At 40.9% G+C, this 18,420-nt stretch overlaps 1 protein-coding gene across 5 annotated transcripts in view; it reads left to right on the forward strand.

Annotated features, from left to right (window-relative positions):
* PPP2R5C (protein phosphatase 2 regulatory subunit B'gamma) overlaps positions 1-18,420 on the forward strand; it is a 148,141-nt gene that overhangs the window by 34,411 nt on the left and 95,310 nt on the right. For 3 of the 5 annotated variants that reach the window (XM_029068905.2, XM_007669378.4, XM_029069067.1), the window contains exon 1: positions 5,283-5,406. The exons of the other annotated variants lie outside the window; for them this stretch is intronic. In XM_029068905.2, the coding sequence (XP_028924738.1) occupies positions 5,313-5,406 (94 nt within the window). In that variant the 5' untranslated portion in view covers positions 5,283-5,312. Of the gene's footprint in view, positions 1-5,282; positions 5,407-18,420 lie in introns of those variants that run through there. 5 annotated transcript variants of the gene reach the window in all.

An 18,420-nucleotide genomic window follows, 5' to 3' on the forward strand; every position in this document is an offset into this window, starting at 1 on the left:
ATTATCAAATACTCAAGACTATTTCCTCTAGCCCATCTCCGGACCATGTACTGGAGAAGCATCAGAAGCATCAATAAAATGTCTGTCCCTTGGGTGAATCAAAGCTTTTTTCAGCTTGGGGGTTATTGGGTTAACTCTTTTTATAGCTCTTTAAAAAATGCAGTTTTTACTTGCAAAAAATTAAAATAGATTGAAATCAAGTCCTCCAGATAATTATGTCTAAGTACAAACTTCATAGTCCCTAAAAATTTTAAATTCTCACTCTGGTGTCTCATCTTTCCTCAAAAGACGTGGTGAATTAGATTTTTCTTATTAATATCAGTAAATGGTTTTGGATGGTTTTGTCAGAGATTTTCCAAGTTTTGACTGGAGAAATAATAATCTCTAACTTTTTGGTTGCAGTTATACTAGAGAAGCAGCGTGGCTCACTAGAGAAGCAGCGTGGCTCACTGGAAAGAGCACGGGCTTTGGAGTGAGAGGTCATGGGTTCGAACCCCGGCTCTGCCACTTGCCAGCTGTGTGACTTTGGGCAAGTCACTTAACTTCTCGGTGCCTCAGTTCCCTCATCTGTAAAATGGGGATTAAGACTGTGAGCCCCACGTGGGACAACCTGATTCCCTTGTGTCTACCCCAGCGCTTAGAACAGTGCTCGGCACATAGTAAGCGCTTAACAAATACCAACATACTATGGGGAAAAAAGCTAAAAGTCTTACTACTTGTTAGAGGCCACATAGTTTTGGGACAAGCTTATTTTTAAAAAATTTTTCTTGTAGAAACTTTACTTTGTCTCTCCCAAGTAGTTACAAGCAAAGGCAACAATAGGAGCCCAGAGAACATTAGTGAGGTATATATCATGGACACAGAATTAATGAACTCGAAGTTACTTACCACCTGTCCTTCCAGCATCCTGGAAATAGTAGTAGCAGCATTTATTGAGGACCCATTTGTTATGATGCACTGAACTAGGTACTTGGGAAGTAGAGAAAAACAAAAGTGGCATATTGCCAGCCCATGAAGACACTACACTGTAAAGGGAGAGAAACATAAAAATATTTGTAACTAGAGTAGTCAAAATAAACAAACATCCTCATGTTTTTTGCGGGTTGTTTTTTTTTAAAGGACCTTGGTTCTAATCCTGACTCCTCTACTTATCTGCTGAGTGCTGTTGAGCAAGTCACTTAACTTCTCTGTGCCTCAGTTACCTCATCTGTAAAACAGGGATGTGAGCCCCATGCGGCACATGGACTGTGTCCAATCTGATTAGGTTGTATCTACTCCAGTGCTTAGAACAGTGCCTAGCACAAAGTAAGTGCCTAACAGTATAAAAAGTACTTACTGTGTGCCAGGCACTGTGCTAAGCACTGGGGTAGATACAAGCTAATCAGGTTTGAGTAGTGGGGACATGAGTACAAAATAATGTATTAGAAAAATGGTCCAGGCAGCAGAGTGAAATATGGACTGGAAAGGGGAGACTCTTGTGGCCAGGAGGTTTGCGAGGAGGCTGATGCAGTAGAGTCAGGGTATAACACAAGTTTGGGTCAGTATGGTGGCACTTTGAATGGAGAATGGGTGGGTTTTGGAAATATTGTTAAGGAGGAAGCGACAGTTTTTGGTATTCGATTGAATACTAGGATTGGTAGAGGCCTGGAAATATGGTGATATCACTTGATTGTGAAAGCAAAGTTACATTGAGAGGATATGGGAGAGAAGCTCAGTCTTAAAAATGTTGAGCTTGAGATGCCAGCAGAACATCCCTAGAGAAATGTCCTCAAGGTAAGAGGAGATGAGATTTAATTATAATTCTATTTATTTTTATTAATTATGTGTATATACCTATAATTCTATTTATTTTTAATGTTGCTACTGATGCCTGCTTCCTTGTTTTGATGTCTGTCTCCCCCCTTCTAGACTGTGAGCCCATGTGGGCAGAGATTGTCTCTATTTGTTGCTGAATTGTACTTCCCAAGCGCCTAGTACAGTGCTGTGCACACAGTAAGAGCTAATAAATATGATTGAATGAATGAATGAATCTGGGCTATTGGGGGAGATTTAGGAGTTAGTCAAGTAGAGGTGGCAGTTGAAGTTTTGAAAATACAGGAGTTACCCTGGGGAGTCAGTGTAGATTGAGAAGCAAACTGAGGGCTCCACCCACAGTTAGTGGGTGGGAAGCTGAAGCAGATGTTAAAATAATATTGTTAATAAAAATAGTGATGATATTTAAGTGCTTACTAGGTGCCAAGGGCTGTACTAAGCACTGGGCTAGATACAAGATAGATAGGACAAGTCTGTGTCCAACATGGGGCTCACAGTCTAGGAGGTGTACAGGTATTGAATTCCCATTTTCCTCAAGGTCACACAGCAGGCAACTGGAAGAGCTGGAATTAGAACCCAGGCTGTGACTCCCAGACCCATGCTCCTAGAGACTGAGAAATATGTCAGAGAACTAGGAGGATAACTTGGAGAAGTCTGTCAGAGGAACCAGGATGAAATGTTTCCAGGAGAAGTGGTCCATGGTGTCAGACACCATCACGAGATCAAGGACGTTAAGGACAGAATAGAATCTGTTATATCTGGCAAGAAGCAGCGTGGCCTAGTGGATAGAACTTGGGCCTGGGAGTCATAGGACCTGGGTTCTAATCCCGGCTCTGCCAAATCCTAGCTGTGTGACCTTGGGAAGTCACTTGACTTCTCCAAGCCTTAGTTCTCGTGTTCTCCCTCCTGTTTAGACTGAGCCCCATGCAGGACAGGGACTATGTCCAACCTATTTCACTTATATTTACCCCAGTGCTTAGAACAGTGTTTGACACATAGTGCTTAACAAATATATATATATATATATATTTTTCTTTTAAAAGGATGTCACTGGTGACCTTAGAGAGAGCACTTGAGGTGGACGGAAAGCTGGACTGTAAAAAGTTAAGGAGTTGGAGAGGAAATGGAGGGAGCGAGTATAAACAATCCATTCAAGGAGGATGGACAGATATTGTAAGAAAGAGATGAGGTGATAGCCAAATTGTGTGATTGGATTAGGGAGGATTTTTTAGGATAGGGAAGAGGAGTGGGTTTGAAAGCAAAGGAGGAGCCATCAGAATTGAGCAGTTGAGGCAGCGCGATCTCGTTGAAAGAGCTCAGGCTCAAGAGTCAGGAGACCTGAGTTCTAGTCCCTTCTCTGCCACTTCTCTGCTATATGTCCTTGAGTCTCATAACCTCTCTGGGCCTAAATACTCCCACCTGTAAAATGGGGCTAAAATACCTGTTCTCCCTCCTTCAGTTGGGACCCCTGTGGACAGGACTATGTCCAATAAGAAAAGCAGCATGGCTTAGTGCTAAAACCACAGGCCTGGGATTCAGAAGGACCTGGATTCTAATCCCTGCTCCATCACTTGTCTGCTGTCTGACCTTGGGCAAATCACTTAACTTCTCTGTGCCTCAGTTCCCTCATCATCCCTTTTATTGGATCCAATAAAAAGGGGACTAAATCTGTGAGCCCAATATGGGACATGGACTGTGTCCAACCTGATGAGCTTATATTTATCCCAGCACTCAGTGTACAGTGCCTGGCACATAGTAAGCACCTAACATACCATAAAAGAAATCTGATTATCTCACATTTAGTCCAGCACTTAGCACAATGTGTACAATAAATACAGTTGGCAAACCCTTAGACTGCGAGCCCCATGTAGGACAGTGACTGTGACCAACCTGATTAACTTATATCTGCACAGCGCTTAGAACAGTGCTTGGTACATAGTAAGTGCTTAACAAATAGTGTAATTATAATGATGACAATGTCTGCCTTCAAGGAGCTTACAATCTAGTGGAATAGTAAGCCCATGCACAACGCCATAGTTTACTTACATTAGTCTGTCTCCCCTGACCCCCACCAGACTGTTACCCCTTTGTGGGCAGGGAACATGTCTTCCAACTCTGTTATATTGTATCTTCCCAAACACATAGTATAGTGCTCTGCACACAGCAAGTGCTCAGTAAATAGGATTGATTACTGTGGCAGGAAAGACTGCTGGAGGCTGCCTGGGCTTTGGTCAGAGTTTCCCATAACTGCGGTATTTGTTAATTTCCCATGATGCCTCTTCAGTTTCTTTCTGGGATAATGGTGCAGCCCAACAAATACCATAATAATAATAATCATAATCATAGAGTCCAGTTCCCAGAGGACACTGGGGAGCTTCCTATTCGAGGCAACTTCCAACTCCTACCCTGTCTGTGCCAGAGGCATATATTTCCCAGGCAGGGTCTGACCGAGAACACCAGAATCTACGGAAATTCAAAGTTTTTTGGATCTCCCTCAAGAAGCTGTTCCTTTCTACCAAACACTTTGGTGTTTTGATAGGAAATCAGAGTTACAGCATTTGACATTTTTAATCAGATAAACAGGATAATTTTAATATTTTACATTAATAAAGAACTTGGTGAATATAACCCTATGTTTTGAAGTTTTAAATAAAAAATTCTCCTGAGTCTGTAATTTTTTTTGTCTTTTTTACATCAGCAACTAGAAGGTAGGGTAGTATACCTATAGTTTAGTGCCTTTTTCTCCCCCTCCTAAAAATCGGAATGGTAAAAATTCATCAGAAACCTTTGGTGTAACCCCAAGAATAGTTTGGCAGTGGCCACCGGAAAACTTTTGAAAAATCAGTGGGCTGTTCAACCTGTCCCCTTTTAATGAGGATCCAATATGTGAACAAACCTGTCCCCTTTTAATGATGATCCAAAATGCGATTTTAACAACTGATTTTAAAAGAGACTATTTCTGAGAATCTGGCTAGATTTTTATTTTTTTTAACGTCCCGATGCCTGCGTGAAAGCGATTAGACTAGCACGTACCTGAAAAAGGCTGCGTTTTTGTTTTGTGTGGGGTTTTTTTTTTTTTTTTGGCAAGGCCCGGCTAGCCTTGCAATGGAAAGTTTGCAACCATTTTCCCAGCCTCCTGGGTTGGCCCAGTGGAAGTTCCTACCCCGGCCTTCCCGTCTGCTGGGAGCCAGCCTCCCTGCCCCGAAGTTCCCGACAAATGGAGGCTGCATGAAGCCGAAAAAATGTCCAAGCTTGCCAGCGCCCACTGACAGCCAAACAGAAGAGCTCTTTCCATTTGCAGCCTTTTAGTGTCATTTGAAGTTGCAGCTCTGGGCCAATGAGATTGGCTTCTGCCTGCTGACGTCACTCGCCAGCCAGTTCCCTCCAGCTGCAGAGAGCTCCAGTTTGTCTTTTTTTTAAAAAAAAAAAAAGAAAAAAAACTAAAATGGAGGCTGGTTTCTTGCCTTAAGGAGTACATTGCCTTCCCTGCTGAAGCCTAGATGTTGACATGTAATAAAGCTGGCAGCAGGATGGTGGTGGATGCAGCCAATTCCAATGGGCCTTTCCAGCCCGTGGCCCTCTTACACATCAGAGGTAAGTTATTGGGTGTTTTAGGGAAATCGCAACCTTCTGGGGGCTGGTTAATAAATGGCTATTGTGCTGCTCAGTTAAGGGAAAGCAGGAAGTCCTTTTTAGCAGAGCCCGCTTCGTTTGGCTTGCAAACCTCCCAGAATTAGGGGGGGAAACGTGAGTTGGGGGTTTGAAGTGCTATTGAGAGAATTTCAGAATTCAGGGAAGCATCGCAGGCCTAGTTAAAAGCAGGTTTTGCTGCTTTCTGCCCTCTCCCCATCCCCCTTTTCGTGCTGATGTCAAAGGATGTGAAGTCACTAACCCAGTAAGGTTTTGGGGGGGGGGGCAGGGCACAGCCAACTTAACCAGCAGGCAAAGTCTAGGATATATTTTCTGCATTCGTCGCTCGGCTTTTCCAAGGAAAATATCCCCTAAGCTAATTTCAGAGGAATGCAATTTGCAAAGTAGCTAACGTTCCGCAAGATCTTTTGGTTTTAGAAAAGGTGTTCTTCTGTTTTTCCTTTTTTTTTTTTGCAATGAAAAGGAACCTGTATTTGCAAATATCGAACTCCGGCGTGCATAATTTCTGAATTGTTTTAACCGAAGTGCAGGCTTAACCGAGTGGAGTGTGATCGCCCAATTTGCGTGCACATTGTTGTTTAAGCTAAATTTGCCCTTCCCATTGGCCTTCTGTAATGTGAAATGCCAGCCAGTTGAGAGGTGTGTGTGAGCAACAGTAAATTTTAATTGGTTTATCTTTGTTGTCATCACTGATGTTTTTGTGTTGAATACATGAAAAATTACTCTGCAGTGCAAGCAAGGGCAATTGATTACGACTCGTAGTTTAGAAGCGAAATAATGTAAGCCAGTCTATGTGGTTTCTAATTAGTATTTGTCAAATACGGATTTTAAAACGTGGTGGAAGAATAGGCAGGAAGTAGATTAGACCTTATTATAATTATTTTGCAAATCATATTTGCTGTAACCCCACTCCAGATGAATCGAAAAGATATAACTTTGTAATGGGAATCTGTTTCAAATGTCTGTAGTGAGAGAGGGTGGAGGAAGATTTCTAGGTGACTAATAGCCTGGGTGACTAAAATGCCGGACAAGATGTTTCAGATTCTAGGGTGTACCCAAAGAAGCCTGTACAGTATCGATTGGATCAAAATGGGGTTTTTCCCATTTAGAAAAAGCTCTTGTACCATTAAGCTAAAAGCAGTTGACAGCTAAAATGACAAACTGTTGGCTAAGGAAGGAAATGTGTGTCTCCAATATTCGAAGTTTTGATTGTAATGCTGGGTATTTTAGATTCTGGCATAAAATGCAAAGAAGTGCAGCTGATCATCCGACTTTAATTTCTGTTAAATTTATGTATTTATTTCGGTACGTGCATACGTAATAAGCAATTTTTTTTGATCCCTATAGTAACCTGTATTTAAGCCTTGAGATTTTGTACTTATGAATCATACCATTTTTTAAGGTATAGGGAAAATAAGCTATGAAGGAAGTTATTCTAAATAATATCAACTGGTCGAAAAGATGCTGGTTGTATTATTTTTTGAATCCAGATGGTTATAGATTCTTTAATTTTTTTTCTAAGGGAAGGAAAGCACTGTTAAGCATAGTGCATGGGAGCAGTTTGTGCTCTTTCAAGGAATAGGAAGTCCTTAAGATTCCAGCATTCTGATATTGTAATAATATATATAATGATATATAATGATATAATAATAATAATAATTGTGGTATCAAGAGCTTAGTCCATGCCAAGCATTGTACTAAGTGCTGGGGTGGATGCAAGGTAATCAAGTCCCAAATGGAGCACTCGGTCTTAAGGGGGAGCACAAGTATTGAATTCCCATTTCACAGATGAGGGAACTGAGGCACAAATAATTTAAGTGCTTTGCCCAAGGTCACCCAGCAGACAAGTGGTGAAGCCAAGATTAGAACCCAGGCTGACTCCCAGGTTCTTGCTCTTTCCACTGAAGCACACTGATTCCCTATTTACCTCCCAAATTACTCTAATTCAGAACATAAACTGATTATTGCGCCACAGCTTTTTATGAGTGAAAGACGTTTGAATTTAAAAAAAAATCCAAGGAAAACGTTATTGTTTGAAGTGTCTTAAGATTCATTTTGATTGGTAAATTCCTAAAAAAAGTTTTTTTTTATGTTTTTATTTCCAAGTTCTTTGTTTTGCTGCTGATTGGGGGTGGAGGGATGGGGTGGGGTGTGTGTGTGCCATTCAAAATGAAAAATGCAAGGTTAAACACCCTCATGCAATTACTTGTCCCCATTTCTAGCCCATTCTGGCAGCTGGCAGATTCTCTCCTTGTTCCCCCTTGGTAGTCCTTTGGAGTGAGGGAATCTTTCCAGTAGGGATGGGATTGTGAACCCAAATTTCATGGTATGAGGGAAACATAGCTTCTTGGGTTGTGTTAGATTTGAGTGATATAGGGATTTCTAGTTGTTGACTTGGTCACTTAAAAAATTGTGTGCCTTACTGTGCAACAAAGGAAGTAAACCCATGTTCAGTATCTTTTTAGATGCTAAACTTGTTGTGGGCAGGTGTGTCTATCAACTCTGTGTACTCTCCCAAGTGCTTAGTACATTGCTCTGCACACAGTATACTCAACCAGTATGATGGATTGAATAGGCTCCGTGTGTGTATTTTCAGAAAGGGCAAGTGAGAGAGAAGGGCAAAAGGATGAGAGCAGCAATTCCGGTGTTTGGGGGTGGGTTTGAAACCCATTCTAGAGGGGGAGTATTTTTTAACCAAAGCTATTGCTTACATTTTGGTGTACTTCAGTATCATATCTCTGTTGATGATTTCCAAATCTTCATCTCCAGCCTTGTTCTCTCTCCTTTTCTGCAGATTATTTCTCCCTGCCTTCAGGACATCTCAACTATGATGTCTCCCCAACACCTCAAGCCTAACATGTCTAAAACAGAACTTCTCATATTCCCACCCAAACCCTGCCCTTTCCCTGACTTTCCCATCCTTCCTGTCTCACAAGCCTGAAACCTTGGCATTACCCTTGACTCATCTCTCTCATTCAACCTTCATATTCAGTCTGTTACCAAATCTGGTCTGTTCAACCTTCACAACATCACAAAAATCCACCCTTTCCTTTCCATCCAAACTGCTCCCACATTAATCCAAGCATATATCCTATTCTGCCTTGATTTCTGCATCAGCCCCCTTGCTCGACTGCTCTGCCTTTGTCTCCCCACTCCACTCTGCTGCCTGGATCATTTTTCTATGAAGCATTCAGACCACGTCCCCCCACTCCTCGAGAACCTCCAGTGGTTGCCCATCCACCTCCACATCAAACAGAAACGCCTTTGCATCGACTTTAAAGCACTCCATTTCCTTGCCCCCTCCTACCTTACCTCATTGCTTTCCTACTATAACCCAGCTTGCACACTCTGCTCCTCTAATGCCAAACTATTCACTGTACCTCAATCTCAACTATCTCGCTGCTGACCCCTCACCCACCTACTGCTTCTGACTTGAAACACCCTCCCTCTTCGTTCATTCATTCATTCAGTGGTATTAAGTGCTTACTGTGTGCAAAGCACTGTACTAAGCGCTTGGAAAGTACAATTCAGCAACAAATAGAGACAGTCCCTGCCCATAGTAGGCTTACAGTCTAGAATGGGGGAGACAGGCATCAAAACAAGTAAATAGACATCAGTAACTTCAGTATAAATAGAATTATAGATATATACAAATCACTAATATAAATAGAATTATAAATATGTTCATATATTCTTAAGTGCTGTGAGGGGAGGGGGAGGACAAAGGGAGCGAGTCGGGGTGGGGGTGGGGAGAGGGAGCAGAGGAAAAGGGGGCTTAGTCTGGGAACAGAGCTAAGGGATTGCCCCCGCCCCACCACCCCACCCCCAACCTCGTGGAAAAGGAGTGGGGAGAGATGGGGAGGAACGGGGGGGGAAAGGGGGTGGGAGGGGTCATTCATATTCTGTTCATATCCTACAGACGATCACTCTCCCCCACCTTCAAAGCCTTATTGAAAATGCATCTCTTCCAAGAGGTCTTCCCCGACTAAGCCCTTGTTTCCTCTTCTCCCACTTCCTTCTGAGTCATCCTTGCACTTGTATTTGCACCCTTTGATCACCCCACCCTCAGCCTCACAACACTTACGTCTGTATCCATAATTTGTATTAATGTCTGTCTTCTCCCTCTTCACTGTAAACTCGTTGTGAGCAGGGAACATGTCCACTCTCCCAAGCACTTAGTATAGTGCTCTGTACACAGTAAGTGATCATTAAATATGATTGATTACTGTACTAGACACTTGGGAAAGTACAATTCAGTAGAGTGGGTAGACTCTAACCCATAGAGGACTCATAATCTGAGGGGAGAGAGAAAGGTATTTTATCCCCATTTTTACAGATGAGGAAACTGAGGCAATGAAAAGTTAGTGACTTACCCCAGCTCACACAGGCAACTGGCAGAGCTGGGTTCGGAAATGAGGGATCCTGACACCCAGGCCTCTGTGCTTTCCACTAGCCATGCAGCTGCTTATAATAATTTCAATATTTGTTAAGCACTTACTATGTGCCAAGCACTAATCTAAGCTTTGGGGTAGATAGAACTAGTCAGATATATTTGACTTGGTTCCCTTTCTCCTTCATCTTATTATTGCTAATAATAATAATAATAATTGCAGTATTTAAGTGCTTACTAAGTACCAAGCAGTATGCTAAGTGCTGGTGTAGACACAGTTAAAATCAGATCAGACACAGTCCCTGCCCCACCTGGGGTTCACAGCCTTGGGAAGAGGGAGAACAGGTATTTAGTTACCATTTTACAAATGAGGAAACTGAGGCATACACGTTAAGTGACTTCCCATGGTCACACAACAGACAAGTGGCAGAGCTGGGATTAGAATCCAGGTTTCTTGACTCCCATTCCTGAGCTTTTTCCACTAGGCCATGCTGTTTTTGGTGGAAGTAGATGCAGTTCTTCAGCAAGTGCTGTCCTCCACAACTTGAATTTGATGGGAGAGAGCTTATTTTTTAGACCCTGTTTTTCATTTAGAGTCTAAGAAATCAATTACAATTCCTAAGGTAGTTTGTTTTAGGGAGAGGCAGCTAATGCTGAATGTTAAGGTGGATGTAGTGGGAAAGAGGTGAAATGTATTCATGTCTTGTACCAGGCTTAGCAGAAGTTGGATGTGTTTTCCTGCTACCTGCAGTCAACCCCTCTTTTATTCAGTCGTATTTATTGAGCACTTACTGTGTACAGAGCACTGTACTAAGCGCTTAAAAACAGCTTCTACTTTCTAAATGACCAGTGTTTACCATAGAGCAGAGCTTCTCAATTTGTCTGCCTTGGCAGGTTTTAAGGATGAGAGCAGCAGCCAGGCACCTTCCGTGTGACCTTCCGTGTTTTGTTACCTCCAGGAAGGCGTGTGATGGGAACATTTTAAAAAAGGTTCTATTTTATCTTTCCCCTAGATTTGGTTCCTCATCACCTGCTCATCTGGAAAAGGGTTAAGAATCCTAAACCCTAGGAGGGAAAAAAGGAGGGGGGCAGGTAGAGAGAGAGAGCCCTTAACTGAAAAAAGTTAGCGCTTTTTTCCCCCCTTGTGACTAAAGCAACAGTATATCAAGAGTAGGAGAATTTGATTGAGGAAAGGGAAGAATCTCCCTTCACTTGCAAAAAAAATCCTTTTAAAGTGCTGCTAATCCTTGATATTTTACCTATTCAACTACGGCTACTCTAGTTACCTCTCATACAGGCCTTTGTGTTTCCTTGTGTACCCTCTCGCACACTGTATAATTGTAATTTTTACATTAATAGAACTTTTCTGCACTATTAGAACCCAACCAGAAGTGACTGAGAGAGACTTCTACCTTTCTGAAGTTCCTTAAGGTACCTTAGTAACCAAAGTAACGAACAGCTCTCCAGGTAATTACACCCTTGTGTATCCTTTCATTAGAGCCTTCAGTTTTATTTATAGTCTTTCTCTACTAAAGATTTCATACAGCCATGGCTATCTTTTAGTATAAACGTTTCTCTTCAGAATTTTTTCTTGCAAAATTATCATCCCTGATATGCTGTTAATTAATTTCTAATAAAGTAACAGTTTTTAGTTTTTAGCCATTTTATGTTTACTTTGGAAATTGCTGTTTGGAAAAGCCCTGTTGCAAAAGCCTTGTTCTCCCTCTAGACTGTGAATTTGTTGTGGGCAGCAAATGTGTCTACCAACTTCTCTGTGCCTCAGTTCCCTCATCTGTAAAATGGGGATTAAGACTGTGAGCCCCACGTGGGACAACCTGATTCCCCTATGTCTACCCTAGTGCTTAGAACAGTGCTCGGCACATAGTAAGCGCTTAACAAATACCAACATTATTATTATTATTATTATTAACTCTGTTATATTGTACTCTCCCAAACTCTTAGTACAGTGTTCTGCACACAGTAAGCACTTAGCATGGCCTGATGGGTAGAGCGTGGCTCAGGGAGTCAGAAGGATCTGGGTTCTAATTCTGGCTCCGCCTCTTGCCTGCTGTGTGACTTCAGATAAGTCATTTAACTTTTCTATGCCTGTTACCTCATATGTAAAATGGGGATTGAGCCCCGTGTGGGATATGGACTCTGGTCCAACCTGATTAACTTGTATCTATCCCAGTGCTTAATACAGTGATATTATACAGCAAATAATAAGTACTTAATGAGCGCCATTAAAAAATTGATTGCATGAATGATTGATTGCAAAGAATGATATTAATAGGAAGTATTAGAGTAATTATAATGTAGTCCAACTCTGTATGTTTTTATTCTACCTGCATTGTGGCATATCTTTTTTTGTGTTTATTTTGAAATGAAACATCAGATTAGGGCAGAATTCCTCCAAAGTAAACATAGATCCATATGTCAGATTTGGTAGCAGCAGAGAAGTAAATCTGCCAAGATCTTTAGTATTTTAACACTCTTTAAAAATCCCAAAGATGATTTTGATGGCCCTTAATATACGGCATATCAAATTAGAAAGCTATATTCAAGGAATAGTTGTTAGTAAATGTGAAAATTTCCCTACCTCTTCCCTATTTTTCTTCAGTTCAGAATATCTATGGTAATATATAAAACTTGCTTGCTGTAAATGTGAGTATAGATGAGGTACACAAATTGATTATTAGAAAAAAATAAAAGGAGCTGTGTCCTACATTCTGTAAAGTTCCTTTGAAATGGTTTGTGTGAAAATATTGCTAACACTGATTATACTGAAATACAGTCCATCAGACTTGGTTTTGTCAGGGGGGTAAGCTTAAATTACAAGATAATTCAAATGAGGCTCCTCAAGTCCAATAAATGCCCCCTATTGAAGCTGGTCCAAAAATATTTTTACTGCCAATCACATCTCCACGTTGATTTTAAACTTACCTTTTTCTGGCCAGGTTGATTTATCTACACTAAAAAATATGGATCCTTGGCATCTGAGAAGAACACTGCCCATATTTTCTAACTCAAGGGAAGAAGATATCAAAAGACAGCCTTCCAATTTTCATTATCAGCCCTGAACCACATACTCACAGAAAAGCACAGGGATAAGCTGCTGCCAAAAGAAGCCCAAATCCTATTTTTCCACCATCGCCTTTAAACCTGCTAACTGGCTTTATATTCATAAATCTCAAATCCTTGGTAAACCATTCAAAGGGGGGAAAAGTAGTGGAAACAAATATACTGATTAGTCCTTTTTAAAAAGTATTGCAACAGTAAAAACATGTAACATTGCTTTTCCTGAAGTAACCCTTGATTGTATATCAACCAGTATTCTCTTTTTATAGTATTTAAGCATACTCTGTGCCAGGCTAAGCACTAAGGTAAATAGAAGCTAATCAGGCTGGACACAGTCCATGTTCCACATAGGGCTCATAGTCTTTAATTCCGACTTTACACATGAAGTAACTGAGGTACAGGGAAGTGAAGTGACTTGTCCATGGTCACACAGCAAACAAGTGGTAGTTAGGATTAGAACCAGGTCCTTCTGACTCCCAGGCCCATGCTCTTTCCTCTAAGCCTCGCTGCTTCCTGGATAAATGTTTCTATTTTATATTCTAAGCTATAGAGGAATAGATGCCTTTAAGGGGTTAACTTTCACTGTTATGAAGGAAGGTTGCGAAGCCTCAAATTTCAAAATACTCTCAGGAAATATTTAATTTTTAGAAATTAATTAGCTTGGCCATCTGGGATAAATTGTGGGAGGATAACATTATACATCTCAAAAATATCTGCCTTTATAAGTTGGGTGTTAAATGACAATTGTTGTCATTTATTCAGTCATTTGCTATCTGTGATCTTTTCACCATGGAATATTTAGCCATCTTTTGCATCATTGTAAGCTCATTATGGGCAGGGAGCCAGCTCTATTGTACACTCCCAAACAGTACACTGTTCTACATTGATTGATCAGTTAGATTTCTAATCAGTTCTATAATTTCACTTTTTGGGGCCTGTCCAATGATAATGCAAAGATGACATTTGGTGAATTGATAAAGAATCTTAGAAATCACATGTTATGCTATTTGTGTGAGTGCCAACCATAATTGCATAAAATAAAAATGCTTTAAAGATCATTTGTACATGGGTTTTTATATATTCTTCAAAGATTGATAACTAGAAGAAATGAATTATGTGATATTTGCCGCACCCCCAACCCCACAACACTTATGTATATATCTTTAAATTGTATACTGTAAATTTATATTAATGTCTGTCTCCCCCATTCATTCAGTCGTATTTATTGAGTGCTTATTGTTTGTAGAGCACTGTACTAAGCGCTTGGAAAGTATAATTTGGCGTTTCAGTTGTTGGTTAGACAATCCCTACCCCACAACGGGCTCATAGTCTAGAAGGGGGAGACAGACAACAAAACAAAACAAAACAAGTAGACAGACAGGCATCAGTAGACTGTAAGCTCATTATGGGCAGATACCATGTCTTTTGTACTCTCCCAAGAGCTTAGCAGAGTGCTCTGCACTTGGTAAGCACTCAGTAAATACCATTGATTGGTTAATTGACTGATAAACCTATCAGTGCTCTGCTTGACTGTTCAAGACTTGAACTTTGGAGAGTGTATCTGTATTTTTCGTCCGTATTTTTCATCCTGTCACGTGGAAGAGAGATCACTATTGGCTTCCTCTCCAAATAGAAAGACTTGGCTTTTTCTTTTTTTTTTTGTTTTTTAAACTGCAACCTCACACTAAAAAAACATGAGTGAGGAGGTTGTAATCTGTATGGTCATCAGATCTCCAAAATGGAATTCTGGGCTTGTGTAATTAAAAGGTTAAAATTAAGTCAAACAGTTTAAGTATAAACTATTCTTTGCTCCCTTTGTTGCTCAGTTTACAGTGGTGTTATTTTTAAGCGAGATGGGAAATTTTTGAAATGGCTTTGACCTGTGATGCCTTGCACATCTTTCCACCCATGTTTCTGCTTTCAGCATTCTTTTCTGTCTTTCTCTTTTCTCTCCCCATTAAGAGACTGGGAGGTAGGCGGAGGAAGGAGTCATCTGGCTCATTCTAAAATTCATTCATATTTGATAGCTTAAAATTACTCAGCCCATTGACAAGGAGCTCAAAATTCTCAAAGATCAGTATTCTGAGGGTTCCTGCAAACAATAGCCCATTAGCCTCTGCTCAGTAAAACAGCTCATCCCCCTTTTCTGAATTCCAGTACTGTGGTTTAGAGTCTGCCATGCTAGAAAGAACTACTATTATTAATAATAATGATGGTACTATATGCCAAGCACTGAACTAAGCTCTGGGATAGATACAAGATTACCAGTTTGGACATGGTCCCTGTCCCACCTGGGACTCACAGTCTTAATCCCCATTTTGCAGATGAGGTAACTGAGGCCCAGAGAAGTGAAGTGACGTATCCAGGGTCACACAGCAGACAAGTGACGGAGCCGGAATTAGAACCGAGGCTCTTCTGGCTACCAGGACCGTGCTGTATCCTCTACACCATGCTGCTTCTCAGTGGCCGCTTGGGGCCTGGCTGGAGTGGGCTTCTTTGCTATCATGTGAACTTTAGTTATCAGCAGATTTCCCACCTGTCCCACACAGGATATTCACCTGACAGACTGAGACCAAAACAGACCTGGGCATGCAATTCCCTCTCTTCCTGGCCCTTGCCCAGATAACAGGGACATGTTGCATAGACTATCCAACCTCATTTGCTGTATCCACCCTAGCGCTTAGTACACTGCCTGGCACAGAGTAAGCACTTAACAAATACTATACTTATTATTATCATCTGTTACTGTACTCTCCCAAGTGCTTATTACAGTGCTCTGCACATGGTAAGTGCTCAGTAAATATTGAGACCTGGGGCTCTTTGGAGCTGTAATGCCTAAGGATGCATAGGGTATAGTAGTGGAGGTATATGCTCTGTGTAATTGTTTAGGCAGGACTCCCCTAGCAACCTGACTGGCTATTGGACAAGCAGATATTAGGCCTTTTTTCAAGATGAGCCATGGAATTGCCCGTTTTTTCCAATGGTCATGTTCTGTTCCTTTTTTTCCCCAAACATAGAGAAGCTGAGGGTTTGCACTAGTATGACTTTATTTGCTGCTCTAAAAATGCTGAAGTCTTCTCCATTTTGCTATACATCCCATTCAGGCTTCGTACAGAATTTATGTTGTTCAACTTTTGCTATTTATTGAATCTGAATTGACACCAGAGACTATTATAAGTCTCTTGGCCCCCCAGTGCCAAATAGGTGCATGGGGACCAGCAATTTACTGAATAACCAATTGGTGTTCTTGCATTTGTAAATTTGGGATAGGAACTCCAACTCTCCAAATCAGCCTCAGTCCGGATTGGAGGATGGGCTGCTTTACCCCTGATTTCCAGATCATTTCCAGCCATTCATTGGTGACTCATTGAAGCCCCAGGAACCTACCATCCACACATCGATTTTTATTGCACCCCAAGGGTAATGTTCAGCAGATTCTAATTTGCCATGGAGCCCTTCATACGAACACTTTTGTCCTTTCTTTCATTTTTCAGGATTCTTGGTGCATTATTGATAACGGTTGTCGACCTAGATTGTTTCATATGCAATTTAGTGGCCTAAAAATGAAATCACTGATCTTTGTGGAGGAGGGTTTTTTTTTTTCATTTTTCAGTATTTTTTATATTTAAATCTTTCTTTTATTAAATGGCATTTAAGTGCTTACTATGTGTGCCAGGCACTGTACTAAGCACTACAATTCCTGGCATAGTGGATAAAGCACGGGCCTGGGAGTCAGAAGGTCATGGGTTCTAATCCTAGCTCTGCTTGCCACTTGTCTGCTGAGTGGCCTTGGTCAAGTCACTTAACTTCTCTGTGCCTCAGTTACCTCATCTGTAAAAGGGGGTTTAAGACTTTGAGCCCCAGGTGGGACAGAGATTGTTCTCACCCCAATTTGTGTATATCCACCCCAGCGCTTAGTACAGTGCCTGGCCCATAGGTCTTAAATATAATAATTATTATTATTCATAAACTGTATGATCTAATGTTAACATAACCCAAAATTCTTGGAGCAGTTTCTCTTCACTTTCTATTTTTATGCTACCCTGGCAAAATCCTTGATCTTTACTTTTTAGAGCCTGGATGTGTAAGAAGCCATAATGCTTGGGGACAACCTCATCTTGGCATAATGGAAAACTACTTTTTTAATTTTATAGATCAGAGATGTAATTTTATTTAATCAATGCAACCTAGAAATAGTTGTAGGTAGGATAAAACCTTTGTTCATAAATGAATTTTAGTATTAACTTGATTACTTTGTGAAGCTATTTTATGAAATGTTAAAGTTAATTGTATACTGTAGAAAGTATCCAGTGATGCTTCTGCAGATTCCAAGATAGCTCTAGCATGGTGGGTAGGTGATGTGCAAAAAAGGACACTGAAATAGAAGTTAAAAGGTCTGATTTTTTCTTTATATTTTAGAAAAAAAATGGGAGCATCACTTAACTTTTACTATGTCTTGGTCTCCATCTGAAAGATAGGGTGATCACTGTCTTCATAAGGTGAACACTTCAGTCATAATAATAATAGTAATAATTATGGTATTTGTTTGCCCCCACCAAATTTTGATAATCAGTCTCTACTCATAACCTGCTCTTCTCATATTAACGTGACTCTGGCATGTTCGATTTTTAGTACCTTCTTAAGTTGGACAGATGGTGAGGGACAAAACCAAGAAAGAATGTCAAGATAGATAAATAAGAATCAGAAAAATATGTTGTCTGAGAAAGATCATTGTTTTCCAAGAAGTTTCTTTTTTCTATTAAAAGCCTTTCATAAAGCCTTCAAAATATGCATATGATTGTATCACATCTTCCAAGTTTTTTTTTCTTGTAGGAGGCTGAACTGACAGCTTCCTAGGAATGAATCAATCATATTTATTGAGTACTTACTGTGTGCAAAACACTCAAGTGTTTGGGAGAGTACAGTATAACAAAGTTGGTAGACACACTCCCTGCCCACAACGAGCTTACATTCTAACAGGGGAGGCAGACATTAATGTGAACAAATGTATTATGGGTATGTACATAAGCACTGTGCGGTTGAGGGAAGGGTGAATAAAGGGTGCAAATCCCAGGTCAAGGGGGATGCAGAAGGGAGTAAGAGAAGAGGAAATGAGGGCTTGGTCAAAGAAGGCCTCTTGGAGGCTTAATAAGGCTTTGAAGTTGGGGAGAGTGATCATCTGTCAGATATGAAGTCAGGGAGTTCCCAGGCCACAGGCAGGATGTGGGTAAGGGGTGAGCGACGAGATCGAGGTGCAGTGAGTAGGTTGGCATTAGAGCGAAGTGTGTGGGCTGAGCTGTAGTAGGAAAGCGGCTAGGTAAAGTAGAAGGGGGATAGGTGAATGCGTACTTTAAAGCCTGTGATAAAGAATTTCTGTTTGATGTGGAAGTGGATGGGCACTACTGGAGGTTCTTAAGAAGTGGGGAAATGTGGACTGAACATTTTTGTAGAAAAATGACCCAGGCAGCAGAGTGAAGGATGGACTGAAG

This window comes from Ornithorhynchus anatinus, chromosome 1 (genome assembly GCF_004115215.2).
Source record: "Ornithorhynchus anatinus isolate Pmale09 chromosome 1, mOrnAna1.pri.v4, whole genome shotgun sequence".
Classification (NCBI taxonomy): domain Eukaryota; kingdom Metazoa; phylum Chordata; class Mammalia; order Monotremata; family Ornithorhynchidae; genus Ornithorhynchus; species Ornithorhynchus anatinus.